This window comes from Ammodytes marinus, assembly GCF_949987685.1.
Source record: "Ammodytes marinus genome assembly, chromosome: 20".
NCBI lineage: Eukaryota > Metazoa > Chordata > Actinopteri > Uranoscopiformes > Ammodytidae > Ammodytes > Ammodytes marinus.
The window spans coordinates 13,473,767-13,501,681 of NC_137224.1; the positions used below are offsets into that span (position 1 = coordinate 13,473,767).

General features: G+C 42.2%; 4 protein-coding genes across 5 annotated transcripts; 1 reads left to right on the forward strand and 3 right to left on the reverse strand.

Moving 5' to 3' along the window:
- Positions 1–2,579: 2,579 nt before the first annotated feature.
- Positions 2,580–10,058, reverse strand: LOC307266506 (uncharacterized protein). The gene is made up of 7 exons (XM_080048544.1): positions 9,972–10,058; positions 9,716–9,867; positions 9,575–9,609; positions 9,306–9,400; positions 9,009–9,168; positions 8,608–8,760; positions 2,580–2,783 (listed from the first exon to the last, which is right to left on the reverse strand). The coding sequence occupies exons 2-7, from the start codon at positions 9,838–9,840 to the stop codon at positions 2,605–2,607; spliced, it is 747 nt and encodes a 248-aa protein (XP_079904670.1). The 5' UTR covers positions 9,841–9,867; positions 9,972–10,058; the 3' UTR covers positions 2,580–2,604.
- Positions 10,059–10,124: 66 nt separating this feature from the next.
- On the forward strand, positions 10,125–19,764 carry wdr24 (WD repeat domain 24). Its single transcript, XM_080048799.1, has 11 exons — positions 10,125–10,152; positions 11,150–11,274; positions 11,567–12,051; positions 14,236–14,413; positions 14,564–15,236; positions 15,817–15,929; positions 16,024–16,151; positions 16,242–16,346; positions 16,468–16,805; positions 16,987–17,171; positions 17,704–19,764. The coding sequence occupies exons 3-11, from the start codon at positions 11,571–11,573 to the stop codon at positions 17,870–17,872; spliced, it is 2,370 nt and encodes a 789-aa protein (XP_079904925.1). The 5' UTR covers positions 10,125–10,152; positions 11,150–11,274; positions 11,567–11,570; the 3' UTR covers positions 17,873–19,764.
- A 190-nt stretch (positions 19,765–19,954) lies between these two features.
- anks3 (ankyrin repeat and sterile alpha motif domain containing 3) lies at positions 19,955–25,028 on the reverse strand. 2 transcript variants are annotated; one of them, XM_080048510.1, is made up of 16 exons: positions 24,971–25,028; positions 24,387–24,613; positions 24,097–24,295; positions 23,571–23,692; positions 23,408–23,489; positions 23,136–23,253; positions 22,882–23,031; positions 22,536–22,661; positions 22,288–22,403; positions 22,035–22,199; positions 21,810–21,934; positions 21,576–21,717; positions 21,224–21,479; positions 21,076–21,147; positions 20,893–20,984; positions 19,955–20,811 (listed from the first exon to the last, which is right to left on the reverse strand). In XM_080048510.1, the coding sequence occupies exons 2-15, from the start codon at positions 24,551–24,553 to the stop codon at positions 20,902–20,904; spliced, it is 1,923 nt and encodes a 640-aa protein (XP_079904636.1). In that variant the 5' UTR covers positions 24,554–24,613; positions 24,971–25,028; the 3' UTR covers positions 19,955–20,811; positions 20,893–20,901. The 2 variants fall into 2 exon arrangements, with proteins under 2 accessions (XP_079904636.1, XP_079904635.1); XM_080048509.1 differs by having other exon boundaries at positions 24,387–24,588; positions 24,971–25,022.
- Positions 25,029–25,433: 405 nt separating this feature from the next.
- Positions 25,434–27,402, reverse strand: cUnh8orf33 (chromosome Un C8orf33 homolog). The gene is made up of 5 exons (XM_080049299.1): positions 27,168–27,402; positions 26,374–26,816; positions 26,196–26,286; positions 25,949–26,095; positions 25,434–25,870 (listed from the first exon to the last, which is right to left on the reverse strand). The coding sequence occupies exons 1-5, from the start codon at positions 27,193–27,195 to the stop codon at positions 25,662–25,664; spliced, it is 918 nt and encodes a 305-aa protein (XP_079905425.1). The 5' UTR covers positions 27,196–27,402; the 3' UTR covers positions 25,434–25,661.
- Between the last annotated feature and the right edge of the window lie 513 nt (positions 27,403–27,915).

The window sequence follows — 27,915 nt, forward strand, 5'->3', positions numbered from 1 at the left end:
TGGCTATTTTTTCTGTAGAACACATTAACTGTGAATATTACCCCTCCTGGAAGAACATGCAGGAGTAAAATCAAAGGCTTGTGAATTTGTGTTGCGCCTTAAATTCGTAAAAAGAAACTAGGCCTATTCTCGACTGAGTTGACAGACAGTGTATAAAGTCTCTTTTTAAGCTGACAGTAGCATCGTCGACAGGATCGAAAATGAGTGTAAGGGGTGTTCAGGAGTAGTTTATTACTTAAATCTCCTGGACCCAAGTCAACCACAGCACCCTCTGAAAAGCTATCACTCCTGCACTCCGCAGCATCTCCTCAAGGAGACGAGTGACAGAGGCCTGACTCAAATCCTCTGGCTGGTGACACATGACAGTTTTAGGGTTTTGGGCAGGAACAACATACAGCATGGCTGTAAAGCAGCAAGTGTTGGTCGCTGGTGTCACAACACCCCCAGTTTCAGCTCTATTGCACCAGAGCCCCAAAACGTTAAGAGCGTAAACAGGACAGAATATCTTCCTTCTTAATAAGTGGATCTGACAGGCTGCATGATGTTAATTAAATTGCCGTCTTTTGAGCAACAGATTTGTTTTCAACAGTGTGAGGAAGGCACAGTGAGGGATGGTGTGAGCTGAATAGGAGCAGATTATTAATGTGATTTGTCATTTTGGGTAATCCGCATAGTTACCTTTGATTGGTTTCCATACAGTCTTGACTGCGGTATAAAATGATTTCTAAAATGTTATTGCCAACTTGAGTCTCACTCAAATACGGACCCTGTTAATGTGACTGCTCCCAGAATGCTGTTCATTTCTGTGCTTGTCTGATCCAAAACACAGCAAAGCTTCTTGTTACCTGTTCCTGTATTTCATCATAGGTGGGCCATTGTTTTTTTTTGCACTTGTGTAGTTATGACATGTTAAACGTGTGCCATATTCTCTACTGCCATGAACATTCTTTGATGCTTTTTTTAACCTCCCTATGCCAATCCATTGTGCTGTTACGCCCAATGCCTTGTTATGTAGTACAGTATATGAGTCCAAGACCGAGCACTGGGAAGAGCTTTGCTCTTAGCTACATGGTATATTCTACATGATGCAAAAAATCCACAAGAGAAAAAAGCTGCAGTGCAAACAACTGAAGTTGAACTATCAAGTAGTCCAGATTGCCTTTTCTTAGTTTGTATTGCTATAAAGCTGACTACTGTAGCTCTAGAGATGCAACAGTCATTGGACCCTTACCAGTAATAAAATATACCACTAGTGGTGTGTTACTGCAGAGACCTGAAATGCTGGTTCAGGAGTTATAGGGCACCATAAAAGTACAGAAGATTTGCCTCAGTTTCCAAATTATACTGGATATTTAACCATTAAAATAGGGTCTGATTTGAAATTTGTTCGAATTAGCCGGTAGATTCAAACGTAATAAATTGTCTGGGAGACGAATAACCTACCGTGCAGACAGAACTATTGTCATAGTTCAACAATTTATCCAGCCATCCATTACACACAAAAAAGTCAGCAGTGTGGATTAGTGAACTATGATTTTTGTCAGCCACAGCTGGAAACAAGCATGAAAGAGTTAGTCTGTCACAGTATTCAGCGTTGGTCCATAGAGACAAGGTTTTATTTTATTGGATTTTAGCAGAGAAACGTAACTTAAGTCTCACTTTCACAGTTTCTAGCTCCGGTTCAGATTCCTTTCATGTTCACTAACACTACCTTAAACCGCTCGAGGTCATGCAAATATCACAGGTGACTTCTTCAAAACTGAGTCGACAAAGAAGAAGAAAAAAGTTCATTGCTGTGCTGCTATTTTATTTCTTATTTTTCTTTAGCTGCTTACTTGTATCAATAAAAATGGTGCCAAGCTTACGAGGTTCAATCTCTCGGACCAGACGAGGGGTAGAAGTAGAACCAACAACAGCGTTTACAAAAAAAGAAGCAGAAGCTATTTTTCTCTCAGTCATGAGAAAACTAAATTTACATTTACATATGGATAATTTATATCAAAAGTCCTCATTAATTATTTCACAATCTATTGTACTTTTTAAATGTTCTGAACGGAACCATTTTATATTGTATATATATGAATATATTTTATTTTATTTTGTACTGTTCATTGTATTTTGCTTTCATTTAGAAACAATATAAATAAAGAACAATACTGTGGCGACATTCTACTGTTGTTTTTTTGGGTGTGTCATCTTTGAGCTGAAAAGGTTTTAGTCTTCTACTATAGTAAACTGAACATTTTGGAAATATGGGTCGGACAAAATATACATAATTTAAGACGTGACCTTTGGTGACCTTGGGCTTTTGATTAATTGAAGAAAGAAATTAGCAGATTGATTAATAATCAAAATGATGGTTAGTTGCAGCCCTGATCACCATTTCACTCAGCCAACTAAAGAAAAACTGAGCTATCTGAGCTTAAAGCTAGCTGAGTGACTGATAACAAGATCTTGAAGATGTGGTTGGAAGTTTTTTTTACATAATACAAAAAGAAATGCTTTCTTTAATATATAAATGTTTTTATTTTGGAAAAATACAAAAAATGGCAATCAAGTGTAATGTTAAAAAAATATGTATATACTGTGCCATGGTTGTAATTATCATCTAGTTCTGAGCTTCTTTGCTGGGGTCTGGTCGGCGTCGGAGCCCCTACCCTCCGTTTTCCTGGCCTTCTTCACATCAACATCCTTTAGAAGTGGGAGCTGCTGCTGTTCAGCTATAGTCATCGCCCACAAACACAGCTCCAGCCTGTGGGGCGTCCAGTCCCGATGGGGATCCGCTGAGAATGAGAGGGTTGGAGGGGGGCAGTCATCAGAGACAAAGTACATTTAGAGTGGCTTTTTTTATGCACATCGACAGAAAAAAACATTTAAGTGTCAAAGTGAAAATGGATTTCTGCAAAGTGATTTAAATTGAAATAAAAAATATATTTAAACTGAAGTATCTTTTTTATTAATAAAAAAATGTCAATAAAGCCACATAAAATCCCCTTTGATTTAATATTGTAAAACAAAAAAAGACATGAAATGTTTCACCTTTTCATAGGAACTGTAATAAAACAGAAGCTAAAAATAAGCTGAATTTAAATGAAGGTGAGAAAGACATTACGGGCCGGTTTCACAGACAGGGCCTAGATTAAGCCAAGAGTAGGCCTGAATGTGGACTAGTTAAACTGGGACGTTTAAGTCACTTTCATGGATATGGTTTAAATTTGGCTTAGTTAGTCTGAGACTATGAAGTCCTGGAGTAAGGTAAGTAAGCCTGATTGTAAACACCTGCCCATGAGCACATGCTGCTGTTCCAACGGTGATCATAAAAACCCGGAGTGGAGCAGAAACACCATTGCTTGTGAGAAAAAACAATGGCAGAGGCTAAAAAAATCCCGTCAATAAACGTTAATGAATTTGAAAAAATCTCTTAAAGAAGAATAGTTTGAAACCATCCGGTTATTGAATCTAAAAGCCATACTGCTGGGACTGAGCAAATAAATAGTTGGGCAGCAATTTGCAACAAATTCAAATCAAATGTTACTAAGAGAACAATACACCAACTTCAGGTTATCTTCATTATTAACAGTATTTCACATCTTTCTCATTTATAATTTTGACATTATATTTAATGATTGTGAAGGAAGTTCTGTTAAAGCCACTACGAGTAACATTGCACGTTGGTGGCCCCTTTGGACAAAAGCGGTAGTATTTTTACGACGCCAGCTGTCGTGAAGCTGTTTTCTAGCTTGTGCCGGGCGTGCGAGATCCAAATGATCAGGAAGCAAGCAATATAGTGCATGTCCGTGTGTTGAAAGTGTGAGGGCACCGGACTCGTTCCAGCTCCGTGAGAGTGGTTAGTGACACAGCATCAACTAATGCCAGTCAGTCCTACACACACCTGATTGCAATGCAGTGTCATCTCTCACGGAGCTGAAAGACTCTGTGTCCTCACACAAAGCGAATGAACGAGAGACGGCAGTTAGTATGGATCACGATGAGCTAATGTGTTTATGTTGTTGTAAATAATGACTATTTCAGATGAATAATGGTCATCTGATGATGCTGGTGAGGCAAAGTAAACTTTGTTTTAGTAGGCTACCGCTCATTCATTTAGGAGTAAACACTGCAGTCTTGTTCACTCCTGTGAAATTGTGTACACGTTGCTTGGCAACACCCTCCCGCCCGCCTATCACTCTGTCTTTTAGCTTTTCGTCATTGAATTCTCTTATTTTTCTTTGATAGTTCAGCCCTGTTATCAGTCATTATGACGACAAATAACTGTCTCAAACAAGGCTCCCGCTCCCCTTCCCTCACCTGGAGGGATAGCCTTCTCAAATCGCGTTCCTGCGCCACACTGAAATCTGCGACCAATACGGATATGTGACCATAGAGCATGCACGCTTGAACCGAAAATCGGACTGGGTGTGCGACCAGACCAAACGCAGTAATAAAAACTATATAAAAACGTCTTTCTTTGCACTGATGGTCTCGTTTGCTGTTAAAGGTAATTTATGATTATGAGAGGAAACATGAGGCTGTTTAAAAGCTATTTAAATGTTACTCGGAGCTGCTTTAAGGTTGGAGGTCAACTCAGGTGGAAGAATATTTCAGGAGACTTTGATGAATTATGAAGCAATACTTATTACAGACTTGGCCAAGGAGAACCGGACTGCAACTCTTGTGATTTGCACTTCAATTCTGCCAGACTCATGCTTAGAGCTGTGTATTAACCTTGCGCTATCTCTAACACCTCCCCGGCTCGGGCACCAAGTGTACCAATGTTTTGGTTCAGAGCTGAACACAGTGAAGCATAACAGAAGGAGATGAGACTTTATCTATACAACTGACCTAAGTGTCTCCTAACAGGCTCCAAGGCTGACCTAGAGTCTGTGAGACAGACACACAAGATAGGCATATATGAACTATTAATCTTTACCATTAATATTACAACTAAAGACCCAAAATTCCCTCACAATGATAACTGCACTGATAGACTCTGGAAAAACCCGAAACTCGCTTTAAAGAAGAGCTTGCCACAACTTTTCAACAAAGGACAAAAAAGATGACGTTGCATGAAAGTTAGCCCGAGTTTTCCATGAACAGAAAATGCAATATCTGAATATCATGACATGAAAATGAAAATTCTACAAGTGGAATTGGACATGAAGTTGGAAGAGAGAGCTATGATTCAAACAAAATACAGTACTGAGACAATTGTGATTACTAATCACAGTGAAGATATAAGTAGAATAAAAGGTGTTCATGTTGTGTTTTGTCATTTTGTTATTCATGTGTGTCAGTATTTTAAATCACAACAACCACATTTGAAAACAGAATTGTTTTAGACTCTCATTTTATTATGCTGAATACATCTTCAATTTAAATGCATCCATCTAATAGGCTCAAGCAAAGTTGTTATTTCCAGTGCATTTTCCATATTGAAAGGGGTCTTAAATGTAAGTTCATCAAATAAATGTTTTGGATAAGACCTATCCACAAGAACTCTTCTGGCTGGCCTCTGCAGTGGGAGTTGGTCTTCATTTAGATATTCCAAATAGTCCATGCTCCCTCACAAACACCACTAAACTGAAGTTAAACCTGCCTCTTTGGAGGATTAATTTAAGATCAAATTTAAACCTAGAGTAGCTCTAGTCGTCCATTTTGCAATTGTCTTTGTTTAATCCAGAATATCTTTAATCTAGGACTATTTTAAACTGAGTCTGTGCAAGTGGCTTTGAATTAATCCAGCTCAACAGCCATTTTAGTCTCGGACTAGGCTTAAGCCTTGTCTGTGAAACCGGCCGTACAAGTTACAGAAAGAACACATGTTTTAATCCTTGATTTATAAAAATGGTATTCTGTGAGTCTGTTTCAAATGTGTGATGCATAAAAACTGAACGCTGCTTCTCCATGTCTTGTTTCAACCCTGGAAACACTGAGCAGAACTATCCCTGCTGATCTCAGAACACTGAAAGAAATGTATTCTCTTCTGAGTGCTCATATTATATTTTGCATTAGCATAAAATAACATTATGTGTTCTGTATTGGAGGGCCCAGTCACCAAAGTGGACCGATGCAGATAATAATAATAATAAACTTTATTTATATAGCACTTTTCAAAACACAGTTACAAAGTGCTGAACAAATAAAAGCACAATTAAAACAAAGAGCATCAAATACATGTGATGTACAGACAATAATGAGCCATATGAAAACAAAAGGATAAAAGACAGGAATAAAAACAAAAGGCAGGCTCAAATAAAATCTAGAAAAGCTCTAAAAGTGGGTTTTGAGGAGAGATTTAAAAATGGGCAGTGACTCAGCCGACCTAATATCCTCAGGCAGGTCGTTTTAGAGCAGGGGTGGCCAACCAGTCAGAGACAAAGAGCCACATTTTTTACTGTGTTACTGCAAAGAGCCACATCGTACACACGGGTACACACAATGGCGATTCCAGGAAATTTTGACTGGGGGTGGCCAAGGTGGGCCACAGAGTTAGTGTGGGGTGGCCATCGCACCCCTGAATGAATAGCATGTGATATGCTGTACAACCAATTCAAAGATGATTTATAATCCCAAATGCCCAAATCATGTTAGTATCCATTGTAATGTTTGTCAGAAAACTAAACCCCTGAAGGGGGGTCTGGGGGCATCCCCCCCCAGAAGATTTTTTTGTGTTTTTAACATGTAATCTAAGCATTCTGGTGCATTCTCGCAAAGATAATAAAGGAAAAAGTCAATATTTATTTCAGCTCAGATGAATAGTAAAATTAGCAAGACAACATAACTTGCTAGCAGCCAGATGCCTAACAACTGGACAGAGGGACGGATGACCACTAGCTTTTGACCAAATATCTTGCTAAAAAAATAAACCTTTATTTATGAAAGTCTGCCCTTGCTAAGAACATGTTACACTCGCTAACTACAAACTTAAATTTTTTTATTCAGATTTCAAAAATTTGCTGGGACACGTGCCTATACACATGCATGGGTGGCACGCATGTCACAAGCACACTTATGCTGTTTTCAAGACCTTTGCTGACCAGAGACCAGTTCTAGTGGCCACAATCCTACCATTAATTTAGTAATTGAAAATTGCAAACTGATCTCATATCAGTGGATTGGAGTGTTTGTGTGATGAACTTGGCAACTACCTATCAAAAAAAGTTAAGAAAAAAAAAATACACATCATCTCTGAACTAGGATACATATCAGGAAAAAAATTTAATAAAAAAAAATAAAATTAAAATAAAAAATAACATTTGAACTGGGGGGGGGGGGGGGGCACTGGGGTGGCCAGTAAGATTTTATGGGGGGGGGGGGGCGTTTTTATTTTCGCGGGGAGCTTGCACATGCATGCACAAGCATTATTTATTAAAAAAAAAAAAAAAAAACAGGGGGCCCTACACTAGGACTTGAAACGGGCCCCCAGATCGTTAAGGCCGCCCCTGTGATAATGACAGGACTGGACTAAAGACGACAGGGCAGTCATTTTCAACAATGAACATTGTGTGCACTGCCTCACACACAAACTCTCAGTTCAACCAAGTCCACAAACAAAAATATAACAATTTAAAATAGCGTTTTTCTCTTACTATGTATGTTGCTTTGTGGGACTTACTTTTAGCATGGAGAGAGCTGAAGTGGCGCTGAAGATTTGAAGCCTTGAAATGCGCAAATGACACCTGGCATATAAGGCAGAATGGCTTGGCATACCGTTCAACAAAAAATATGAACTCTCCCACTCTGTTTTGGAGCGAACTTGACACAAATAGTTTACTCACGGAAAACCTCCCTCCAAGCTGAGCGGGCAGTTTTATGTTGCGTCCGCACCAAACGTTTGCGAACGTTATGTTGCGTCCTCAATTAAACATTTGCGAACAGGCATACACATAGGGCCTACACATTAATAAAATAAAAAATTCAATAATAGACAACATGTAAAACGAACGTAAGAGCCGCATGAAACGTTTGTGAACATGCACACACATAGGCCCACACAAAAAAAAAGTATAAAAAAAAAAAAAAAAAAAATTATAATCACATAATTTGATATGAACTGAAGAGCCGCACGAAGCTGGGCAAAGAGCCGCATGCGGCTCGCGAGCCGCGGGTTGGCCACCCCTGTTTTAGAGCATGGGTGCCCGTATGGAGAAGGCGCTGTCCCCTTTAGTTATGAGCCTGGACACTGGGAGGAACAGCAGGCTACTGCCTGAGGACCTCAGGCTACGAGAAAGCACATAGGGGACTAAAAGGTCTGAGATATAAGCTGGGGCCAAGTCATGTAAAGCCTTAAAAGTAATCAATAAAATATTAAAACCAATCCTAAAACAAACGGGCAGCCAATCTAAAGACGCTAAAACAGGTGTGATATGGTCATATTTTCTAGATTTTGTTAAAAGCCTGGCAGCTGAGTTTTGAACAGTCTGTAGCCTTTTGAGTGTTTTCTGGTTCAGGCAGGTAAAAAGGCTGTTACAATAATCAAGTCGCGAGGAGTTGAAAGCATGTAACAAAGTTTCTGCATCACTAAAATTTAAAATTGATCGAATTTTTGAAAATGAAGATGTGCTTGATGTGCTCCTTACCACCCTCGCACCCCTGTCATCATCTCACCTTTGTTTAGTTCTTCAGTTCTCTCTACCATTCGGTCCAGGTAGAGAGTGTAGTGCTTGGCTGTGTACTGGATGGGCTTCAGTCCCGGTACACTCTCCATGGCTTCGTCGGACATGAATGCTGCCTGTCCTGGAGCCCCCGCCGCCAACACAGCTGGAGCAAAATGGACAGTCAGCCCCAAACAAAGGTGAATGTACAACCAAGTGAATACAAACTATTCAAACAGAGAGCAAGGAGACCCTGACACTCAGTCCACCGGTGTAGGGACGGTTTAACTCTGCGTATTTACTGAGAAGGCAATCAATTGGTGCTTAAAGAGAGAGATTCTCATAGATATTCTAAAGCTTTTCGCTATTGGATAACTACTTTAGAAACAGAATAGAAGCACTGTGCTTGCTTACCTGAAGCAGTGGCTGGGCCTACTCCCTTCAGGGAGCTGAGCTCTGCGATTGCTGCCTGCACATCAGGAAGAAGGCTGAAGGCCTTTCTGGAACATTTCTCCACTGTGTCCTCACTGTTGGAAGCCACCAGCTGCTGCAGTCTCGGCCTGAACTTCCCTCTCTGCAGACAAAGCACACACTCAAGGACACAGCAGAGTCTTCTTTAACAGCTATACTATAAGTTTGCAAGAGCATTCACCTGAGGCAGTCCGAGGCAGTGTTATATTATCTGTGTTGTAGTGTCTAGACGCTACTTACAGTGAGCTTCCACTCCATCAGTTTCACTAGCTCTGACAGAGTGATGTGTTTGTCAGGCTCGACTTGTAATGAGTGTGGGCAGCTCCTCTTGGTACCTGACCCACAGAGACAAACATTTGTGGATCGGTAACCATTAATCTTGTTGTGTTGAGATACAGGGATAACCATAGACAGACTTTTTTTCTATATCTTCATTATTATAAAAGACAAAACTGTAAACACTAATAGGTGAAAATATTTGACAAAACAATCCTGTCTAGACCTCCAACTTGCTTTTTCAGATCTTTTGACTTTATCATGTGGCCTTTTTATCAGCAGATGGAGTTGCCACACCGTTTCTCCAACTCTCACTCATCCAGTGAGCCTGAGTGTGCTTTTATAACTTTTGCCATGAGGAGAAAGGGATTTACCACTTCTCGAGGTTCAGCAGCTTTCCAGGTTTCTTGCCTTTGGTCTTGGCCTCCACAACATCCCAGTACTTCTCATGCACCCCTCTCCACGGGACTGGGTCCTCGCATGTAAAAAGAGCACTCATAACAGCAGCAGACAGCTCACAACACCCCCCTGCACAAACACAGACAAGCATGTTTGAAAAGCGCCTATTTTATATGTTACCCTTAAGCTGCCACACATTGATTAAAACACCAAAAATAAATGCCACACTCACCTTTGATTAGTCACATTAAACGAAACAAAACCACCAAGGGGCCGATTATCTGCAGTAAAATACTGAATGAGTTGTAGTAAATTGTGACGACGCTTCCGTTATTTGACGGCAAATTCCCGCGAGAAGAAAGAGCAAAATACTACTTCCGGTATCGCAAGCAGTAAGCAACAGTTTCAGCAGGTTTGTCAACCTTAAATAGCCTAATCTGTATTTAACTTTGTATGGACACTGTCAGCCATTACGATACATGTTTTTTTATTTTTTTTATTGTCTGACGTACTTTTAAAACTTGTGTCCTGAGGATTTCGTCTTTGCAAAGGCTCTCTGCAGCTATATTAGCGACCTAGCATTAGCATCACATTCCAGTCGTGTTTATGGTGCGAGTTGTGGTTGTACACTACACAGCGAGTTAAGCCATTTACAGCCAACAACGCCAGCACATGAGTCAACACCGCAAGAAAGCGTAGCTCCAATTTAATCGTTTTAGGAGCAAAGTTAACCACAGCCCTAACACGAAATAAACGGTGTAATGTTAGATATCACTGGAAAATGCTATTGAAAGTGTGTTAGCCAGTGCATATGTCAATTGGGTGAGTTGATTCCGTTTGTTTTGTCTTTGAACGCATCATTGTATATTCACGTGATCGCAAAGCAGCGAGGTAGGAGGTGATACACAACGAGGCAGAGTGGAGACAAACAGAATGGAGAATCTGACAGCAATTAAAACTCAAAATAACAATATGTTGAAAAGATGACACCAAAGTAGCCCCCATTAAAACACAATGGTACATCTTCAAGGAGTTTATCTCGTATAAAGGGGTACATAATGTGCAGTTCCATGTAATAGTTTTAAACAGTAAGTGCAAAGAATAGTTTGGTATATCTCATATGCTGTTGCTAAGATTATATTGTTCTTTTAATTCCTCTGTGTTTCAGTACCATTTTATTACTATTTATTATTTATGTATTTACAAGTGTAGTAAAACAACATCTTCAGTTGATAAGATTAATTATATCATCTCAGTTTAAATCCTGAAACCAAGTGTACACCAGTCAGTGTTAATATTACCTGTCGTACATAACATAATGTTTCATTAGATCTTTTTATTTTTATTTTTTTAAATCTATATGGACTGTTTCTGAAAGACATTAACATCTGTCCTAAATGTAACTCCAGACAGTATCGTGCTGTGTGTGTCGGTCACATGCCAATCTCTCACTGGCAAGTTGGCTCTCATGGGAGCACATGAAGAGGACTCTGTGTTGGTGCAGACCTTGACGAGGCTGGCGGTTGTTCATCTAGTAAGTACTACTGCTGCCTAAAGTGTTAAATTGCTATAACACCTATTAAGGGGCTTGAGAGGTGGCATATAAAATATGCCACCTCTCAAGCCCCTTACAGATTACTTATTTTGCTTGACTGCCACCCTCTGGTGTATTGTAGAACTGCCTTAAAAAAATATGACATTGTCTTTCTCGGATATCTTTTGTATCTGTGTTGTAAAAGTAGCAAATTCATTTACCGTTTCACCTGATGCTTTGCGCCTCTTAAATTCTTTCTGAGCTCTAATAAAATCACTGTCGTCTGCTCTAGGAACATGGAGAAGATGTCACGGGTTACCACAGCCCTCAGCAGCAGCGCCGTCAGTGGCCGAACTATGTTCTGCCACTTGGACGCTCCTGCCAACGCCATCAGCGTGTGCCGTGACGCCACACAGGTGGTGGTAGCCGGCCGCAACATCTTCAAGATCTACGCACTGGAGGAGGATCAGTTTGTGGAGAAGCTGAACCTGCGCGTCGGCCGCAAACCCTCCCTCAACTTCAGCTGTGCCGATGTCATGTGGCACCAGATGGAGGAGAACCTGCTGGCCACAGCTGCCACCAACGGGGCGGTGGTCACCTGGAACCTGGGGAAACCTTCTCGTAACAAGCAGGACCAGCTGTTTACTGAGCACAAACGCACCGTCAACAAAGTGTGCTTCCACCCCACTGAGGTGTACATGCTGCTGAGTGGCTCGCAGGATGGGTTCATGAAGTGCTTCGACCTGCGCAAGAAGGAGTCTGTCAGCACTTTCTCAGGTAGAGAGAACACATCATGTGATACACATCAGTGTTTAACTAGTAACTAACTACTGAGTACTTTTCATAATATAAACTTTATCTTAATATGTTTTTACAGTGTTTACATTGAACAAGAAAAAAATCACTAATGTGCTAGACCAGAGGGGTATACTACGAAGCGAGATTAAGGGCTGAGCGAGGTCTGTTGAGTCTAAAGCGGTCTAAAGCCAGAGTTTTCAGTATCACGAAAGGTGGCTCTCTTTTTACCTGGCTAGATCACCGTGGTAACAGAGGCTGCACGGCTAACCTGCTCAGACCAGTTTTTGTTTCAGAGTTTGAGCTTAAATTCGGCTCTTAGAGCGCTGCCCTTCAAGGAAACTACACATTTAGAAATCCCGCGGACCTGACTATATTGTCTGAGCGCTACATTCTCACTGAGGAAACTGTTACATCAAAACTTATTGATCAGTAAGTTAATGAACAAAACAAAGCCGTGACATTAGGCTTACAGAGTGAACTGTAACATCGCGCCGGGGCTTTTTGCCACATGCATACAGTTATTGAAAATGTAAAATAGCCCACACCTATACTGTATGCAGCGCCACTCTATGCTCTCCTCTCAAATGATTTTACCTGGCGATATACACACACTGGCTCTTAATAAAGCGTTCTATAAAATCACAGGTTGCAACATTATTTCACTGTAGGCTTCTTTCTTTTCATCAGTAGCGATTACAGTTGGGACGTGACAGGTGACAGCTGACAGCTGTCACAGTTCGGACATCGTTGCAGACTCGCAGGTTAAGCTTCTCACAGTAGATTCATATTTGTCCGAAAAATCCAGACTACAGGTTTTTTAATGTAGGCCTATTGGTATTTGTAAGATTCAAATAAAAGGCTAATAGTCTAAATCAAAATTGTATTCATTATGATGTGGCCCAAAACTAAATGATTTTCCATAGGCTATTCATTTGGGGACAGTGTCAGACTTAAATTACATTCTTAAGTGTGGGACTATAGGCGTAGTGCTATAAATATAACAAAGTAGCCTATATAGGCCTATATATTAGGCTAAATGGTATAGTGTTTAAATCCGAGTTCAACGTTTCATTGTTTTATAATGTCACGTTACGCACTGCGAGAACGATCGGCAAGATAAATATATAATTTCAATGCTGGCAGCATTCCACTCTCCTTAGCCTATTTGCAGTAAGAGTTTTTTTCGGCTCTCTGTTTTCTGCTGTAATAATTCAGACTGACAAACTCTTCCTCTTGAATGAAGTTGGCGACACACTTTTGTTTTACTCAGCTGCTCACAATCAGTCCGTTTGTGTAAAGTTAGCGGCAAAAGATCAGTCCAATCTGTGCGGAAGCGGAGTCAAATGACGGTCAAACGCCCCCTCTCATGGGGACGCGCACAGAGCCTGAAGCTGAAACCCTCGTTCAACATAAGAGGTTGATAACTGCCTTCGTGATACCGGTTAGCTCTGAGCGAGGGTATGTGTTATGTTGAACCAGATCAAAAAAAGAGAGCCGGGCTCTGTTGAGTTTGCTTTGTAGTATACCCCTCTGGAGTAGTGTTGTTACTGTTTTTATTAGGAAAGGAACTATATGGGTGTTAGACCTACAGTATAAGGGTTTTACAAAGGCTGATGCCGATATTTAGAGAGCAGGTCGGCCGATGCATGATGCCCATATCAAAGTGTTTTGGTTTTGGTTTGTCTTTTAGCATTTGATAACAATTTAACAATTTAAAAACAACAATTTAATAATAAACTCACATTTAAACTCAGATAAACATGTTTTAACTAAATGTAAACAAAGAAAAATATTTGAAAATAAATAATAAAAATAAAGTCTGTTGCACGTAGCCTTCCTGTTGGCTCTGTAAACTATGCCATAAGGGACTTTGGGATTTTTGATCAGCCGTCTGTTATTATTGAAATAGAAACAATACAAGGTATTAATATAATATCAAGGTATTAATATAATATTTGCCTGTAAAAAAGAAAAACATCGCTCGACAGCAGCTACACTGACCTGCTGCCCACAGTGTCTGCAGACATTATAGGCTTATTTTTTTTAATCGGCCTCATGAGCGCAGATATTGGCTAATGCAGATTATCTCAAAAGGCCATTAATCTGTCTATCTCTAGATCTTATCACTTCATAGATTTTTTTGTCCCACTCCCTGTCTTCTAGGTCAGTCAGAGAGCGTGAGGGATGTCCAGTTTAGCATGAAGGATTATTTTACATTTGCTGCATCATTTGAGAATGGCAATGTCCAACTATGGGACATCAGGCGGCCGGACCGCTACGAGCGTATGTTCACCGCCCATACGGGCCCCGTGTTCTGCTGTGACTGGCACCCTGATGACAGGTAAGAGAAAGTGACACAAACCAGCTGAGAAACTGAACGTTCTGTTTTCTAAATGCATCTCGGGTCATATTTTGTCCCTTGCTTGAGTAGCAGATTTAAATTTTTTAAATTTAATTTGTTTAAGTCTTTCTCCCTTTACTTCCGTTTAAGGGGATGGCTGGCCACTGGGGGCAGGGACAAGATGGTGAAAGTGTGGGACATGACCACTAACCGGGCCAAGGAGATCTACTGCGTCCAGACCATCGCCTCAGTGGCTCGTGTCAAGTGGCGGCCTGAGAAGAAATTTCATTTAGCCACCTGTTCCATGATGGTGGACCACAACATCTATGTGTGGGATGTCCGCAGACCTTTCATTCCCTACGCCACCTTCGAGGAACACAAGGATGTGACCACTGGTATTGTGTGGCGCCACCAGCACGACCCTGATTTCCTGCTCTCTGGCTCTAAGGACAGTACGCTCTACCAGCACATGTTCAAGGACGCCACTCGTCCCGTAGACAAAGCCAACCCTGAGGGCCTCTGCTTTGGACTGTTCGGTGACTTGGCCTTCGCAGCCAAGGAGAGTCTGATCAGCAGTGACGTCAACAGAAAGCCTTACCCTGGAGGAGACCGCCGCTACCCTATCTTTTTCTTCAAGAAGCCCGACCCCACAGAACAGTTTGCCCATGTGTCCAGCGCCCTCAGCGTCTTTGAGACGGACTTGGACAGTAACCGCATGGACTGGTTCGTCAAGACGGCACAACTCTACCTCCTGTGCGGGAAGCCCTTTGCTGAGCTGTGTGATCACAATGCCAAAGTGGCCCGGGAGCTCAAAAGACCTCGGGTCAGTCAGATCAATACAGGAACAAATCCGTACTGAGTGCTGGTTTGTTTTTGTTTCTCTGATGTTTTCAATTTAAATTGAGTGATTTTAATTGGCAGATTATGGTAATCATATAATTAATAGACCTTTCACAGCAAAACAGTGATGGATTTCAAAATAAGTCTAACTTTTCTACCCCTAAGGCTGCAACTGATTTATTTGTGTTATCTATTAATCTGCCAATTACTTTCTCGTTTAATTGCTTCGTCTAAAAATGTCATTATGAATCACTAAGAAAGCAAAAAATATATACACATCAGAGAACAGAAACCAGTGAGTTTTGGACATTTTAGATGAGAAAATGTATTCAAATGATAAACTGTTGCTTTTTTTACTTTTCGATTTACTAGTGAATTAATTGACAGTAGCTTTACCTCTAGAATGCTTGTTACACAAGCATACTGTAAAATCTTTTACCGTAAAATGACATTGATATTTTAGCTGTAACCCATCATTTTGTAACATATGACTTCCAGCAGTAAAGTAGTTATGTTTGGCATGTAAATAACAATTTTTTTTTTTCATTCTGTTTTTCTCAAAGGTTTCAACAACATGGACCATGTTGAGAATTATGTTCTCTGACCCAGCAAACCTCTCAACGCCCGTTCTGAACCACAGCCTCAGTAAACTTGGCACCTTGCCTTTGATGAACAGGTAAATTAGCTTTTTAGTGTACATGTATTTACAAAACAGTTATGCCAGTCATCCCCAGGCTGATATCTTATTATGATGAACATTGCGCTTCCAGTTTTGGCCTGAAGGAGATTGGTTCGGGGATGGGGACGGAGAGCAGACTGGAGCGCGGTAAAGGTGAGAGCAGGCAGGACAACATCCACCTGGAGCCTGGGAACTCGCATCTCAGCACAAATAATGAAGGTGAGATTGGCTTTAAGAACTGTTAGTAGCCAATATGTCTGTCAATATGCTCTTGGTATGTAATATAATTCAATATCCAAATATCCTCAGAAAATGAAGAGACGGAAGGCAGCGAGGGCCAGGCCGAGTATATGTTCGGCGATGCTGAGTTAGATGACGACGAACTCTATTCTATGGAGCACGACAATCAAACTGGTCAGTCACATGGCCATGTTTGAGGAAGGCAACAGAGTTACTGCTTTCGTCATGGTAGCTATTTATAACTGCCTCCATGCTCAGCGCTGTCTAATTTTAGCTCCCTGGTTTGTCATAACAGAAGAGCAGGAGTACACGCTGCCCCAAGAGGCCTTCCAGCTGCGCCACGAGATCCTGGATAACCCTTTGGCCCCGGAGCACCTTCAGCAGGACAAGGCCGACTCGCCTCACGTCAGCGGCAACGAGGCCGAGGTCACCTGCCTGACGCCCATAGAGTCCTTCTCTCTCATCTCCATCTCCCAGCCGCTGTTCAGCGCGCACCTGCCCGCCAGCTTCTTCTGTCCCATCGTCAGGGAGATGCTGAGCTACTACGCCGAGCAGGGCGACGTGCAGATGGCCGTGTCTGTGCTCATCGTCTTGGGGGACCGGATCCGTAAAGACATCGATGACCTCACCCAGGTCAGATGGAAATACAAATGGTGGTGTCTTGAAATACAACAATGTTTGCTTTGTTTTCACCATTTTATGAACCAGAACTTTTCTTAGTTTTCTTATCGGCATTCATGAAAAAGCCAAAGGGGAACTAAAAAACTAGGCAGACCACGTAGGAAACCCTGAATGAGTTGTGTTTCCTCTGCAGGAGCACTGGTACATGTCCTACATAGACCTTCTGCAGCGATTCGAGTTGTGGAACGTCTCCAATGAGGTCATTAAGTTGAGTACGTGCAGCGCCATCACCTGCCTGAACCAGACGTCTACAACGCTGCACATCAACTGCAGCAACTGCAAGCGGCCAATGAACAACAAGGGCTGGATTTGTGGCAGGTATGCATTTCCAGTTTACTTAAGTATATACTATATAATTTAAGTATTTTTATGCTTCTTATGTTTGCAATAATTTGTACTTTCAAGTGCTTTTCCATGACAAGGCTGTGTATACCCTCATTTAACTTAACGTCACGATTTCCACACCAATGGAGTAGATTGTGGCATGAAGCAATTAAGTGCTTATAAGAGTGAAAAAGAAAACTATTACTGCAAAAGGTCTGCATGTAACACTTTCAATCTGTGAAATTACTGTAAAACAAATGTTACATTTTCTACAGACTACAGTGCCTCATTGCATTAACAAACTTTATTGAACTAAGTGTACAGTATATTTGTTGTGACCCAATTTTGGAGCCGCATTCATTCTATTTCTGGCCACTAGGGGGCAACAGCTGGCTGCAAAACACAATTTATCCCAAGTTTTCACCAGTTACATATATAATATATGCAGCCTCTTCACAGACAGACAACATGTTAATTTAAATTCTGAGGGGAGCTCTGACTGACTATGCTCCATCTCTCACTCTAGGTGCCACCAGTGTGCCAGTGTGTGCGCAGTGTGTCACCATGTGGTGAAAGGACTGTTTGTGTGGTGTCAGGGCTGCAACCACGGAGGACACCTGGAGCACATAATGAGCTGGCTCAAGAGCAGCGCCCACTGCCCCGCGGGCTGCGGCCACCTGTGTGAGTACACCTGAGCCCATCACAACCACCATTCACACAGCCGGGGCTCTGCGTGAGTGGGAATCAGTCCTCTCGCCGGCCTGGATCTCACACACTGCAGACAGACGGAGATGTCTTCATTCCTCCACACGCGTCTAGATCTTCCGTCATTGTGCAACTAAGAACAGCTCCGTGTGTGTTTTGAAGTGAAACAAATTAAAGGTCTGGCCTGAGGAAGACGTTCATACGTGCCATGCAAGAGCAAACTCAATCATGTGTGAATTCATGTATTTGAAATGGTGAATATTCTGTCACCTACATTTACTAGAAACTAGCTTCACTTCCTGTCAGTGTAAACACAGCTTTTCGGATGTATCACAGTCAGTGTAGAACAAATTCATCTGAGCTACTATTCATTCAGCTGCACATATTCAACGTATATTCAACCTGGCATTTGCCAGCACATCCAGTCTTCTGCTCTGGTTTGCTGAGTGGTTCCAGTGGAGCAGGATAAAAGTCTTGCTCGAGGGCACCTGAGTGAGAGGAAAGTACACTACTTATTCATTTTTTTCCCCAGCCGCACTCGACTCTCATGGGGCACAAATCCCAACTGGCAACCTTCCATCATCTCTAGCCTCTAGTCCGCCAGCTAGGCACAATGAGAGCTGCTCAGAGAAAAACACTAATTTGCTTATTATGCTTTGTACATCACTTCTGGTGAGATACACAACAGACAAGACCAGTGTCCAGAACAACTTCTTCTTCGCTGGATTTTGACTGTTACTATAAGAATCCCTGTTACCTCCTGGCACTGAGCAGCCTGGTGGGACTGGTTGCAGGAATTTACAGTCTACTTGTCAGTTTTACTGGCAGATGTCACGACATGAGTTATTATCACTGAGAGATGGAGAAAATATAATCCGTCCAGTCCCACTACCAACTCTCAACACTGATTGTGTTTATTTTGGTGCATTTACTTGTCTTCCACTCTTGTCTGCCATGAAGTGTGTAAATCATCACTAGAGGATCGCTATCGATGGTAGTCCTGTGCCCCTTGACCTTTTATTAAACTACACTCAAATTTTTGTGACGCAACAAGTATTATAGCTTTCTCAGAGTTCAGAATGCAGACACATTAAAAATCTAAGTGTCCTGTCCTCTCATATAAGAACTGGCCGGCCTGAGGCTTTTCTATCTGGATCAGCTGCTGAAGCCAAACCCAGCCAACACGTGGCCACAGTTGTTGTTAGGCAGCAACTGTCATCACATTGATGTTACCGCCAAGGCCTCCAGGCACAGTGGAGTGTTTCCCAACAATCGGGAAGGGAATCCCTGTTCCCGGGGCTCAGTCTGCATCGAGCTGCCCTGTAGTGTTGGCAATTTAAATATTGACTGAGCAAACATCTGGACCGGCGTGTGGGCAATGCATCACACGTTAAGTCCAGGAGTGAAGTGGAGCAACATTCACTGTTGGATCAAGACACAGGCTAAGAAATCATTTTAGTTAATGTCCTTATATATCCCACACGTCACAGGAGTAATTTAGTCACAAAAAGATCAGTCCAATTTAAAAAGTGTTTTATTGAAAGAAAATTCTTAATTCTCAATATGCATATTGAGTTAATCTAAGCACCGCACATCAGCACATAGTTATGAATAATTTAGCAGTTTTCTGCTATTTACAATCTCAAGAGCAATTTATCCTGATCACCTCTGGGATGAGCAGAGTAAAACATGTTTTCTTAAGCACTGGTGAAATGGCTCTTCCCTGTTATTTATTTTAGACTACATTTAACTGGTACTTTACCATTGAACTCTTGTGTACAACTGACTATGGAATCTCACCTAAAAAGGACTATGCTGCTGTTGGGGATTTCCTTTTTTATTGTTTGGTTAATATTATCCGCATCACCACTCAGCTTTTCACCTGTCTGTTAACACTCAACTGTGGGACTGTGGCAATAAATTTGTTGATATTCTTTTCAAACTGCTTTTGTTACTTATATTTGAAGAAAACAATGGTGATACTGTATATTATAGTGTTACTGTTTATGTACACGTCTGTGAATTTGAAACAAGCAGAAAAAAATGACACCGTATTGAAGTATGTAGTCTCAACATTCAGGCAAAATAGTTTTAATAATTCATGTTCAAACACAACCATGACTTAACATTTTAAGGACCTCATTTCCGGATTTCATGGAAGATGAAAGCCAATGGATCCACTGCATGATCAATAACCATTTGATTGAACCATTGAGTGAAATCTAAAACTGTGCAATCAGGCATTTGTACTTAGAATTCAACAAACTTCTATGTTTCTCTTAAACTGTGGCAATTGGGAAATAGTATTACTTTATTTGTTTAACTGCATCAACAAATAACAATAACAGCACAGTGGATCAAAAAGGTCACATAACATATTGCTGTAATTGATTAACGTTCACACATTTCTCTTCTGGGTTCTTCAGATCTTAAAAATGCATTCAGCAGGACATTCAACAGCATACAAATAACATTTCATTTAAAAAAAAAGTATAATCTGCAGAACTTCTTAACTTTTGATTACTTTTAAGAAACGTCCCTCCTCGGCTGTTGGCAGAAAAAAGACTTCAACCAAATTTCATAGGCGGAAGAGTACAGTTTATAAAGAAACATTCACAGTATTACAGTAGCCTTTGATCCACGATCAGTCCTTCATCTTCTATGTGCATTGTCACAACCCAACTACAGGAGTCCAGTATACACCAGCACAAGCGTGTTAGGGTCAGGTACCGTTCCTGCTTGCTTGTCATTTCCTTGCAGTACCTGCGGTGTCCACGTCTGGCGAGCTCTGGTCCTTCAGCCAATCCCGGAGGAGTGGCAGGTCAGCTGCTTGCTCCGGTAGGGCCGGCCTCGTCTCTGGCCTTCTCTCCCATTTCAGTGAGATTGTTTAGGGTGGTTAGGTCACCCTCCGTCAATTACTGGCCAAAGCCTTTTGGAAAAAAGTAATTTAATTTAATTTATTTCTGAAGCCACAGAGCTTTGCCAGCATTGCAGGTTTGTCAGTTCTTACCTGTAAAGTTTAAGGCCGTTCCCAGCTATCTGAGACTTTTTCAGGGGCACTCAGTCGCCTCAGACTCTGAAGCACCGTTTGCATGGTCCCCGCTGTGGTGATGAAAGAACCAGACACCAGCATTAACGTCAGACTCCTGACGACACAAAACAACTTAAATCCCTTAGCATTACCCCCTCTTACCCAATTCTTCTTCATAGGACTCCAGCTTCTTTGTGAGCTCCACAACACTGGAGCGTGTCAGGCCCTCCCCAGCTGCAAGTAGAAGTTAAATCAGTCAAATCAGATTCCTATTCTTTCACTAAATTTCAAAGTGGCTTTACTGACTCACCTTTAACACTAGTGTCACTGTCTGCTTTATCTTCCACATTCCCATCAGTAGTGAGAAAGGACAGCAGTTGGGTGCAGCAGGCCCTGGACGCTGCCAGTGTGGCGCTCATGTCCTGAGTGAGCCTGTGGTTCTCCACCAACTCACCATGGACCCTCCTCCACGCCATCTTGTCCTCCATCAGACATCCCTCCATCACGGTACGCAGCTCCTTCTCCTGAGACACTTGGCTTTGCAGGCTCTCCGCCTCCTCACAGCGCTGCACAGGGACACAGTTAGTTATGTGGGCAAAGGGCTCACAATGAATGAGAAATATGTGTATGGAAGTTACAGAGTGTATTGCCTATGGAGTAACCTTGTGCAGCTGTATGGCCATCTCCTGCATCTCCGCCTCAAGCTGGTCGGCGTAAGCCTGTTCCAGAGCATCGCTCGGTGGTCGAGCGCTGCTGTGCCACCTGGCAATAGCCGAGGTCATCTTACGCTTGGGTCCAAACAATCTGAAGAGCGAGAACGGATTACGCATTTCATTAGGAAACAAACACTGAATGCTGTAGTGACTGTAAAAGAGGGGTCGGAAGTCTCTCCTTACGTGATCCCTATTTCTTTGAGATCGTTTTCAGTCAGGGTGAGAAATATCCTCAGGTCAATGTCTTGTTCCTCAAGCAAAGGAAGGTACTTAGAAAAGCCAATTTGTTCCAAGAACGCGGCTAGATCCTGAAAGGAAAAGAAGATTTAAGAGCTGGGCAAGAATAAACCAGCCACACACACCATCTCATTCCTGATACACGACAAAAGTAAGCAAACGTAGACATGCCTTTGGACCGGCGTAGGAGGGTGGAAGACCAACAAGTGACCGCATCCCACAGTTCATTGTACCACTGGAATGAGCGGTGTCGTTGCCTCCGTGGCGACTCTTGCCTTTTAAATGATGACTCTTGTTTACTCTGCGAGAGCTGCTCTTTTTGCACTGGTCAGAGTCCTGGTGGAAAAAAGTTTCAATGTGTCACTGCCACAGCTAATTATAATCTGCCGTTTGATCCAAAAAACAGTGGGATTTCTGTGTTCACCTCGTTGCTCTCCACGGAGCCCTCCCATTTGAGACTGATCACTTGAGGCAGGCCTTCGCTGCTGCTGCTGCTGCTCCTCATGGTGGGCATGTCATTGTCAAAGAAAGGACTCTCGTCTGCAGCGTTGTAAAGTGAACTGCTTTGTCTCATCAATGATCGTACCAAGTGCAGTATTTTCTTGTGGTGCATTTCAAAGACAAACTATTTCACGTCACAAAAAAGATACTGGTAACCATCTGGACTCTCACCTCTGCTGCTGTTGCTCTGGCCGTCCAGCTCGTTGATGGGTGAGGTCACATCCCGGTAGCAGATGCCCTCACTCTGTTCGCCGACATCGCGAAACGTCACGTAGCCTGGCGGCACAGCAGGAGGCTCTGTGAGGAGAGAAGTATTATTAACAAACTGCCATCCTGCAAACGATTGTAGTCATGACTGGCTGTCTCAATATACAGTTTTTCAGCACTCTGTCTCAACCAACCTCCTTAAAACACAGATTGATTGGATTTATTTTATTTAGAAACTTTAGTTTAAATGGACTCTTAACGTCTATGTATATAAACAGTTTGGCAGACTGGATGTCTGATGTGACACTACCACACAGTTTGCTGGTGCCTCCTACTCGGAACTTGGCGATGGCCTGTGGCCCATCGTGGATGCTAACGCCTTTAGCTCGGCTACGACTCGGCCTTGTCCTCGGGGGCGCGCTGTCCGAGTCCTCAGAGGAGCTCAGGTCTTCGAAATGTCCTGAGTTAAAAAGGTTGGAACATGCACAAAAAAAAGTGTCAGAAAATTAAATACAAAGAAAGGATAAATGCATATATTTTAAATTGAGCTGTTTAAACAAGTACCTAGTTTGCTCCTTGGAGAGCGGGAGTCAATGAGGCTGACGATCTTGGTGTAGCCGTACAGCATGGCTAGGGCACGGGCGGTCTCTCCTTTAGCGTTGCGGTCGTCTATTTTAACTTTCTGTAAATGATTGAAATGCAACATATGTCAGGACCATAAGGTTTTACCTCATCTTTGTGTAACGTCATCACCCATCCTCTGTAGCGTGCACATTCTTCTGGTCCCGCAGCTCTGTCTTTCAATATAAGAGAGCGTGGACTGTAAACCTACTCACCTGATCGAGCAGATACTGAACGATAATTTCATGTCCAGAAGCAGCGGCCTCCATCAGGGTAGTGAAACCAGTCCCTGGCTCCCTGTGGAAGAAGAGAAAAAGTCATGAAAAACTGTCTGTCAGGAGGGTTGCAGTGTTTTTAGGGATGAATGGAGAAACTCACTTGACATTGGCGTCAGCGTTGTTATCCAGCAGGAACTTGACCATCTGCTGGTGTCCTGTGCTTGTGCAGTGGAACAGAGCGGTCCAGCCTTGAGAGTCCTTAAGCTCCAACTCAGCACCTTGCTTTTGGGATTAGAAAGACATCAAAAAAATCCTTTCATACTCTGCAAAACAAAATAACCATTAATGAAACACCTTATCAAGGAAATAACCAAATAAATTCCATCTTTATGGCAGAGCATCTCTTAAATCCACAGATGCTGAAACTTAAGCTTGTGAATGTGTCTATTTTGATTCCTGATTTGGTAATAAAACTCCTCACTGCTGGGATGTAAGGCGGCTGAAACGTTCCTTGTTTTTGAGAGTAACATAGCAAAAAGCAAACCCTCCTGCATCGCAAAGACATTCATGACATTTGCTTACTGTTGGCCCAATCCTCATGGTTTCACTATGTCACTGTAAAGCTTGAAAACGTTGCATAAGGATTTACAAGTCTAAATGTCTGTCAGCAGCCTTCCTTTTTGTACCTGTAGCAGAAAGTATGCGATGCTTTCATTGCCACAGCTCGCCGCCAGCATCAAGGGGGTCAATCCTTTGGCAGTGGTAGCGTTCACATTCACACCGGCCTCCAGCAGGAGATTTGCAATGTTGTCATGGCCTATGTAAGCGGCGTACATCAGCGGGGTCCATCCTCCGATATTCTTGCCGTCAAGGTCCACCTCACGCCTGAACAGACACAGGATCATAGCCATCAAATAACAAAAGACTTGGACAAAGGAAACACATCCGGTGACACTATTATTATGTGGACACCCACTTTTTGATGCATTCTGCCACCACGTCGTACTGTCCGATGGAGCAGGCCGTGTGGAGGTCCAGAGGGACATTTAGCTCCTCGGGTCGCACCAAGGAGTCGCCCAGCCACAGGGAGAGGCTGGCACCCAGCTGCTCCGATTCACTGGCTTCATCACTTAGCTCAGACATTTCCTGCCTCTTTACCACCGCCACCCTTCGCAAACCTGGCAACAAGAGGGCACCCTCACACTGAGCACCAAATGCAAAGATGAAAAGTTCAGCATTGTAAACCCCTATATATTTATAACTTTTACTAATAAATACATGTTACCTGAATGGCATAACGCAAGAGACGTTCAATGTTGTGGAGTTTAGCTTGCCATAAACAGACATGAAAGCGAAGTAATACTACAATACTATCTTCTCACTTGCAGTTGCTAGCTCAACGTTAGCTTTGCGAGATAATGGTAGCCCTGTATGAACTTTTCCCCACCACACATTCCTAATTAACTATTAATACAAATTAATTCGTCAAACAGTCTAAAAACACCTGGGTGACGTAACATTACACTAGGAAGCCGAATGTCAAAGAGGTTTTAAACTTACAGTGAACAGGACGCGTTAGTTTGTTTTCTCGGCAGCTGAAACTTTTTTTTGTTTGGCGTGTCGCACTCAATTATGCTCGTGTTGAAACAATACCCCGCCTTTTCCTGTTTGAAATGCACTGATCGAATTGATACACTTTTTCAACAACACTCTCTATGAAAATATTTGAGTAGCAACGAATGTGATTATTTGATAGATACTTTCACTTCCTTGTGTCTCTAAATTCATTTAGAAAAAAATCTGAGAATAAGAACAATCACACTTTAGTTAGACTGCTCACAAAAAGACCTGACAGGGTCACAAAAAGTAGTGATAACTTTATTATAAGCCAAATAGATTGGGAGCCACAGATATACGGTAACACTATGATGAAGGAAAACTGTTTACAAAACATGCTCTCAACTAGCAATTGTGTTTGGAGGGGTGACAAGAAAGTCACAATGGAAAGAAAGAATTGCTACCACCCAATTAAGACTTCTATACAAGTATGACACAGGCTCGCTGTAAAACTACAAACAAATAGTAACTAGTTTGTTATAATTTTCCACATTTCTACTTAAAAAAAAAAAACAATGCGAACAAAAACACAAAATGCTGCTTTATTTGGAAATATGGCACAAGCAATCAGCATTTTTTTTTTAAATATCTAAAAAAAAAAAAGGGCATTGTAAGTGTCCGGGCAGATTAAAAATCAGAGGAAATTGAAATGAAACTCCTCCTTTGACGGAGTAAAGACGAAAGATGATGTCTCTCCCTGAGTCTGTGATGTCTGACCCGTTGCTCCAGTCTGCTCCTGGTTCTCCTCCGTCGCTGCTGTCTGGGCTCTGACTTCAGCTCTCCGGTGGAAAACGCACTTCTTTGGGGAATCGGACACGACTTTGACCTGAGATGACGCCATTTCTGTTGGGATAGGAGAAATATGTCAAGTGACGCCGGCACACATTTGAAAATGGATCTACATTGCTGCGGTCCACTCACCGCTCTGAATGAGTGTGAGCTGCCTGCTCTTCTCTTCCTCCATCTTCTTCCTGTAGTCTCCGGTCATGGCTCTCATCACCTGCCTCTTCTTGGCCAGAGGAGCTTTGGCGCTTCGCAGAGTCTTCAGGGCACGAGAGGCTTCCTCCTCTGCAAATACACACACATATGCATTATTTTACCTTCCTTTGTTTTAAAGGTTTATCCTGCTATACTAACATTATATTTTTACTATAGTTTAACATCATACTCTGTTTCGGTGTGCCCTTCTGGGACCTCATTCCTAATTCCAGCTGCTCCATGCACCAGTCCAGCTGTCTGTTCAGCTGATCCTCTACACTCTGAAAGACATTCAGACATCAAATCAGCCAATCAACTAGAACGCACCAAGATTACGTCAAAAAGGAAACAAACATTTCATCACGGACCAGCTCTGTATGCTCTATGCCCAGACCCCCGTCGGCTAAACTGGGCTGCTGCTGTGTCTCTGTGTCATCTGAGGGTTTCTGCTTTCCAGACTTCTTCTTCTTCTTCTTCTTGCAGGCTCCTGACGGTTCAGGCGGAGAGTTGACCTCCTGTAGCGGGGAAGGCGTTTCCTCTTGCCCACCTGTGGAAGAGGTTTCCGGCGTCTCTGTCGTCTCCATGTTTTCCACAGTCGAGGAAGGAGGGATTTGAAAGTTGAAGGCGAAAGCTGATCTGCCCCCCGTAATAGGAACCTGGCTTGCTGCTGGTTCGGGCCTGTTAGATGGTTGGGAGGTTTCCACAGAGTCAGGGAGGAACTCAAACCTGAAGGTGTTGTCACTACGGGTCCAGAGGGGCTTCTCAGTTCCGCCGTCGAGAAAAGCGGAAGAGCTTGGCTTAGGGTCAATATCTGTTGAATGAATACACACACACATACTTTATGGTGATTGTCTACTGGAGGGGGGGGGGGGGGGGGATTAATTGCCTCAAAGCTTACTTTGACTTTGATTGAACTGATGCAAACGACAGTGTAAAAAAAAAACACACAAATTAAAACAAATTAAGCCCACTGTTTATCATTAAAATCAAATTATGAGATTGTATTTCCAGACAAACTACCGCCCCCTCAAATTAATAAATGTAATTTACATTTTATCCCCAGTAGCCTAGTATAACGCACACGTGCTTTCAGAAAGGCTAGTAGGATATAAGCCTAAGCTTATGATGGGAGAGACTTAATAATCATTCTAATATAGCCTACCTATAAAGAGTATACTTTGCTCAGTCATGCTGCTCGTTCTTCCAGTGTTGAAGGCTTCCAGTTGGGAGGCGCAGTTTACTCTGAATTACTGATCCCGACCATGATCCCGTAGCTTCACGGACACGGACATCCGCAGGGAGGTAAGCTCAAGTTTGAGCCTGCTTATTAGTAATTAGTTAATACGTATTATATCTGCATTGTATTTTCTTCGTTTAAATAAAATCGTGTTGTGTTCAGAAACTTACCAAAGGTGTCACTTGATAATTGTTCCGTGTGCTATTTCCCCTCCAACGCTTGTCGTTCCGCCCTAGTCGAGTGAGTAGATTGCTGATAGACCGATTGCTACTATCTCGCATAGCCAGACCACACTAATGGCTACACACCTTTTATATATTATCTATGCTACACACACTTTTCTTTATATGTCCATGATACACACACAACTTGTCCATTTGTATTGAACTAAGTTGTCGATTACTAATTGTTTTTATCATAATTAACTGAAATATGCATAGGCCTACAGACTGATCGGAAGTTTTCCATAGGTAAAAGAGAAACAAAAACCAGGAAAATAGATAAACCAAGGATACACTTGCAAATCAATGTAGCATAAAGCTGTGTTTATTATAGCTGTGAGAAATTAAACATTTAAAACAATTAAGGGGTAATCCATATGTCAACAGTTAGGCTATTAAGGCAAACATGTTCATTATAAAACGGCTCTTCACTGTTTGCTTCAAACTGAATT